The 7,113-nt window shown below is 43.8% G+C and overlaps 1 protein-coding gene across 1 annotated transcript; it reads left to right on the top strand.

Moving 5' to 3' along the window:
- Window positions 1-1,157: 1,157 nt before the first annotated feature.
- Window positions 1,158-6,524, top strand: LOC129774466 (uncharacterized). Its single transcript, XM_055778207.1, has one exon. It carries the CDS (start codon window positions 1,158-1,160, stop codon window positions 6,522-6,524), a length of 5,367 nt encoding a protein of 1,788 aa, XP_055634182.1.
- The last annotated feature ends 589 nt before the right edge of the window (window positions 6,525-7,113 follow it).

Below are 7,113 nucleotides of genomic sequence, written 5' to 3'. Positions count from 1 at the left end.
ATGTCCAATGCTATTAAATTTGAAAATCATTTGAAAAACAGCAAGTATTTTTAGGTTGAAGAAAAAACTATTAGACCAATGGACAGTGTTGCGGCACACGTCACGTTATTATGCATTGTATCTATATATTGCGGCACACGCCACATCAGTATCATTCCATACAACAATTATAAGCATTGTATGTACCCAAAACCCAATCCATTTAAAACAAGAGGATTAGCGTAGGTCATTCCCATCTAATCCCTATCGTATTGTCTCGAAGGATAGAATATAGAAGCAAATCCAGAAAATCTGCCCTATATAAAGCGATGAGATATCCAGCACACTCTCTTACTCTGTTTCAAGTTAGATAGCGTAAAACATCATCGAAAGTGTCTCATCTGTGTTGTGATATCAGAAATAAAATTATTATATCGGAATTAAAATTAGTTGAAATAAACCCGGACTTAGAAATTACTCATACATAAAGTTTTGGTCCTTCGAGCCGGATCAGTCGCTGTTACTGTCGATTCGCGAGTGATTTCTAGTAGTGACTTTCGCATTCAAGTACTGTGTGAACAAGTTAATCAAACCTGTAAAAAGGAACTTTCGTTGCGTATGCCAAGCGGCATGACAAAAAGTGAACTGTATCCGCCGATTGTGATCTATTCCAACAAACGTGCTCAACCGAACCTGCGCAAACAAATTCCGATTACTCATCGTATTGTTTCATCGTTGTGATCCCGCATAATTAGACGCGTGTGCTAGACAAGGCTTGAGTTGGCTTGGGTTACTGCGTGCATTGTGTGCGAATCTAAGCACTCACCATCAAAAGGAAGCTGCGATCAAATCATCTGAAGGAAGCTGTGAGGTAATCATAACGGACGTCAGAAGAAGAGTACGTAAGTACTGCATGCTTTTGCATATTTCGAGAAGAATATTACGAGAAAATAAGTGGTGAAATAAAGAGTAGGTCAAGCGTTTTAATCGTGACACGTTATATCATTTATCAAGCGATCCATTTGATTAACCTGACGAGTTCGATCGCCAGCATTCATCCCTGGTTAGTTGGTTGTGTTGTTGCATGGTGTTATCTGGTGTTGTACAAATTGGTCATTAACTAATACAAGAAAAATTGATTACGAAAACAGGACAAAGCAAATTGCCAATTACCGAACATGTCGAATTTGAGAGCGCTTAGTCGCCAGGAGCGTTTCTACTTAGACACAATGACCAATTTGAAACAATACATCGAGAATTACAATAGTAATCGAGACAAGAATCAACTGGAGGGATGGAAGCAGCGAGTTGAAACACTTTATCACGATTTCCAAACGAATCGACTTCAAATTGAAGTATCATCAAGTGAGAAAGCTGATGACGATTCAGAGGATGAAACTTTCATCAAGAGTGAAGAGGTGAATCGCAATATCCGACAACAATTCGAAAATGATTATATTTACGCATATAGTTTTCTCGCCACCGAATTACGTAAAACGAACGTGATGCCAAATAGTGTAGACCAATCAATAGTTTCTGCTGTCTCGTGTCCGCCGTCTTCTCCGCTTTCGCGAATTAAGTTACCAGAAATTCGACTTCCCACATTCGAAGGTTCGGTCTCAGAGTGGATAACTTTTAGAGATACCTTCAAGTCGATCATAGATGGGAATAGCCAATTGTCCCAAATAGATAAGTTTTCGTATCTGGTGGCATCTTTGGCGAAGGATGCTAGGAAGGTGATTGAATCGGTCGAGCTCACCGCCGCTAACTATTCAGTAGCGTGGAGTTTATTGGAATCAAGATATGACAATAAAAAGCTCATAGTGAAAACGTATATTGAATCGCTGTTTGCGATAGAATCCATGAGAAAGGAAAATTATGAATCCCTCATGCGATTAATAGATGACTTTGAACGCAATCTTTGCATGATCGATAAAATGGGTGTTCCAACAGATGGCTGGAGTGTTATCCTGGCTCACATGGTATGTGATCGGCTAGATGCCGCCACGCTTAGACAGTGGGAAACTCATAATAAATCAAATGAAGTTCCCACTTACGGAGAATTAATCGCATTTCTTAAAACCCACCTTGCGGTTCTACAATCGTTGCCAACATCGAATTCTCGTTACCAGGAGTCTCACAAGATTGAACACAAACGATCACTAAAATCAAGGCTCAATAACGTTTACACCATCACCAATCCAACGAATTACACCTGCCCGTTTTGCTCCAAATCTCCACACTCGCCATTCAAATGTGAAGTTTTTCTAAAATTATCGATATCGCAACGCTTTGAGAATGTCAGGAGCAAAAACCTCTGCATCAATTGTCTATCGCCTTCTCATTTAGTTCGGAATTGTACGTCCAGTTCATGCAGAGTCTGTAATCAAAAACACCACACCATGCTTCACCAACCCTCCAGCGATCGCTCACCTACTCAGTCGAAACCACCAACACCTCTCGTTCAGAATATCGCACCGACGAATCAGAAAGCACAGGCTAATTCTTCAAACCAATACTCACAACAACGTTCCGTATCGTCTTCGCTAACCCAAACGCCATCAGCCTCTGCCACCGTCTCTAGCCTCGCTTCCACCACAATGGTTGGAACAAATCGGAAAGTTCCAGCAACAGTGTTACTACAAACAGCGATAGTGAAGGTTTACAATTCTAACGGTCAAATGCAGTGGGCCAGAGCATTGCTAGATCCTGCTTCACAGTTGAGTCTCATTACTGAGAACCTCGTTCAAAAGCTTAAGTTGCACCGCCAGCCCGATCGTCAGGAGATCGGTGGTGTAGGCAACTCAATTATCGTTTCACATCATACTGTCGTTGTTCGAATGGGATCCCACTGCACAGAATTTGTTATGAATGAACCATGTCATGTTTTACGAAAAATTACCCGTGATCTACCAGCTAGAAATATCGACATCTCGCTTTGGAATCTTCCTCCACATATTGTCCTAGCAGATCCAAATTTCGATACACCTGGACCGATAGACATACTCATAGGTATGGAAAAATACTACGACTTATTACTTGATGGATGCTCCAGAATATCTCCGGAAAAGGCGATCCTTCAAAATACGGTCCTCGGTTGGGTGGTATCAGGGAAGGTTGGCAATGACTCACATCCGGCCCAGGCCCCCATAGTGGCTCATGTATGCAGCAGCGATGGGCTTGATGATCAGTTGTCCCGATTTTGGGAATTGGAATCCTGCTGGTCTAACAGCACGCATTCCGTCGAAGAAAATTTGTGTGAAGAGCATTTTGCAGCTACAACGTTTCGCACTAATACTGGTCGATTTGTGGTTACTCTTCCCAAACGACATTCGGTACTAGCTAGTTTGGGTAACTGTGAAGAGATAGCAACTAGAAGGTTCATTGCCTTGGAATGCCGACTTGATACGCAGCCTGCGTTGAAAAAGGCGTACACAGCCTTCATAGATGAATACCTCAAGTTGAATCACATGAGAGAAATCACAAACGTAGAAAAAATAAAATCATCTAATCCTACCTATTTCTTACCGCACCACGGTGTTGAAAAGACAGACAGTACTACCACCAAACTGAGGGTAGTTTTCGATGCCTCTTGTCGGACAGAAACCGGAATCTCGTTGAATCAAGCTCTAATGGTGGGTCCAGTCGTCCAAGACGATCTGTTCTCCATACTTCTCCGGTTTCGAGTACATCGTTTCGCAATCATCGCAGACATCGAAAAGATGTATCGCCAGATACGTATTCACTCTTCAGACTACCCACTTCAACAAATACTATGGCGGTCTTCGTCAACAGAGCCGCTACGCACTTTTCAACTAACAACGGTGACGTACGGAACAGCTTCAGCCCCGTACTTGGCCACCAAGTGTCTACAAGTATTATCGAACCAAAATTCTGAAGAATTTCCTCTAGCCGCTTCGGTCCTCGCTAAGGACTTTAACGTGGATGACCTGTTGAGCGGAATAGACGACGAAGAACAAGGAAAAACACTCTGCAAGGATTTAATAAATGTGTTGCAGTCAGCCGGCTTCAGCTTACGTAAATGGGCATCAAACTCCGCCACCATACTTTCCGAAATTCCATCGGAATTGTACGACGAACGTTCGATATTCAACCTGGATTCGAATCCTCTACCCATCAAAACTTTGGGTTTACAGTGGGAACCATCCTCTGACAGATTTCGCTACACTGTTCCTAAATGGTCGCAACCAAAATCCATCTCGCGTCGTATCGTTATTTCGGATGCAGCACGACTCTATGATCCCCTCGGTTTAATTGGTCCTGTTGTAGTTCTCGCAAAAATATTTATCCAAACACTTTGGCGATCCTCCAAGAACTGGGACGATCCTGTGGATGAAGATAAGCAGCGTTACTGGGTCGAATTCCGCAACAATTTGGAAGATGTATCTAGCATTTCCGTACCCCGTTGGTTAATCTGCAATGACTCCCCAACGGTCATCGAAATTCACGGCTTCTGTGATGCCTCCGAAAAGGCATACGGAGCATGTCTTTATTTGAGAACCGAATCAATAAATGGAATTCGATCAGTGTTGATGACAGCCAAATCTAAAGTAGCTCCTCTAGGAGATTCAAAAAGGCAGAAACGAGTTTGCCTTCCAAGATTGGAACTATCGTCGGCTCTTTTATTGAGTCACTTATACCATAAAATCAAATGCAGCTTACCACTGACTGCCAAATCATTTTTCTGGACTGACTCAATGATTACACTTCATTGGCTTAATGCCGTTCCCTCACGTTGGAAGACGTTCGTTGCAAATCGGGTTTCAGAGGTGCAAAACCTAACAGCCGATGGTATCTGGTCGCACGTTCCCGGCATCGACAATCCTGCAGATGTTATATCCCGTGGAATGCATGCGGCACAACTGAAGGACACTGCATCCTGGTGGCATGGTCCTGCCTGGTTGAGCCAATCATCTCGATTTTGGCCCCCTCTGAACCACAAAACGAACATAGATCTACCCGCAGAAATTCTCGAAGAAAAGCCAATTGCTTTACACATAAGCCAATGTACTCCTAACGAAATATTTTATCTTCGTTCATCATTCACGGCTCTAGTCCGTATTATAGCGTTTTTGAATCGATTCATACAGAACTGTCGAACCAAGATTCCCATGAATAGAAAAATCGGATTCTTACAAACGAATGAATTGGATGAAGCCACCAAAATACTCGTTCGTTTAGCACAAGCTGAAGTTTTCTCCAAGGATATTGCAGCAATTCGGAATTATGGTCAAGTGAAAGAAAACTCCGAACTAAAATCACTATTTCCGATCGTAATTGACTCAATCATGCGGGTTGGTGGACGGCTCAGAAACGCAGCTATCTCGGAAGATCGCAAACACCCAATTATTCTTCCTGCTAGACACCCACTTACCGAATGCATTTTGTTGCATTATCACCTCAAAAACTTGCATGCTGGTCCACAATTGTTGGTAGCATGCGTTCGAGAAAGGTACTGGCCACTACGAATTCGCAATCTCGCACGGAAAATTGTACATAACTGCATAAATTGTTACCGCTGTAAGCCACATAATCTCGACCAATTAATGGGAGACTTACCACCTGAAAGAGTGACACCAACGCTGCCTTTCCTCAACACAGGCGTAGATCTGTGTGGTCCTTTCTGCTATCGCAGAATGCGTAAAACTGCCCCTGTCAAATGCTATGTTGCATTATTCGTGTGTTTCGTCATCAAGGCCGTCCATGTGAAGTTGGTGTACGACCTATCAACCGCAGCCTTCATAGCAGCGCTGCATAGATTCATCGCCCGCAGAGGAAAGCCGAATGTAATTCTATGCGATAATGCCAAAAAATTTAAAGGCGCAGCCAGAGAACTGAAAGAACTGTCGATACAGTTCTACTCGCAACAACATCAAGCTGATGTTTCGAATGTTTGTTCCAACGAAGGAATTGATTTTAAATTCATACCTCCTCGCAGTCCAAACTTTGGGGGGTTGTGGGAAGCGGCGGTCAAGTCTCTCAAACGTCATCTTCGAACAACAATAGGGAATTCAATCCTCTCCCAGGACGAGTTCGTCACTTTATTAGCTCGTATTGAAGCTTGCCTTAATTCAAGACCGCTGACCCCGCTCACAACAGACCCCAATGATTTGGAAATACTAACGCCTGGTCATTTCCTCGTGCATCGTCCATTAACTTCGTTTCCCGAGCCTGACCTTTCAGAAGTTCCTCCGAATCGGCTCGATCGCTGGCAGCACAATCAGGAGTTGCTCCGTCGTATCTGGAAGAGATGGTTCACCGACTACCTGTCCGGCCTCCATCCACGCACAAAATGGACACAGATCCGGAATAATGTCACCGAAGGTACAATGGTGTTGCTGAAGGAGGATAACCTGCCTCCTTTAAAGTGGAAGTACGGAAGGATAACCGACATTTTTCGCGGTGATGACAACCATATACGCGTCGTTACCGTACGGACAGCAACTGGAGAGTATCGACGCTCCATCTCGAAGATATGCGTGCTTCCTGTACGTCAACAACACACTGAACCTACGCTCGAATGAATTTCGAGTCCTTCCATCACAGTATGTTCATACTGTGCACCGATCGGAGACCTGCGGGTCTCCGAGCCCTGTAAGTAATGTTTTATAATGAATTTGCAAAAAACTTAATGAATTTTCGTCCTCTGACATGTACGTTGGATTCATCAATGGCTACTCCAACCCACAACCACGAGTACGCCCAACGCCGGGTCACCGTCCTGCCTATCTTTTGAACCGATTCGAGTAACGAGCCTTTGCTTGGGGATTCCCGTGATGACGTCAGAAGCAGCCACCATGGTAACGATGGAGACGCCGGAGACGACCGAGACAAGACAACGGAGACGACCGGGACGACGGAGAATGCAGTCAAAACAAACAACGAAGATCGACGAGTGCGTCACGAAGTATTTCATCGGCAACGCAATCGGCAACCATCACTTCCTGCCTATGTATGAATGGTTGAAAGTTCAGACACAATCTTTCAACAGGGCCCGGCATATGTTGCGGCACACGTCACGTTATTATGCATTGTATCTATATATTGCGGCACACGCCACATCAGTATCATTCCATACAACAATTATAAGCATTGTATGTACCCAAAACCCAA

This window comes from Toxorhynchites rutilus, chromosome 3 (genome assembly GCF_029784135.1).
Source record: "Toxorhynchites rutilus septentrionalis strain SRP chromosome 3, ASM2978413v1, whole genome shotgun sequence".
Classification (NCBI taxonomy): Eukaryota; Metazoa; Arthropoda; class Insecta; order Diptera; family Culicidae; genus Toxorhynchites; species Toxorhynchites rutilus.
This window is presented reverse-complemented; position numbering and strand designations above follow the sequence as displayed.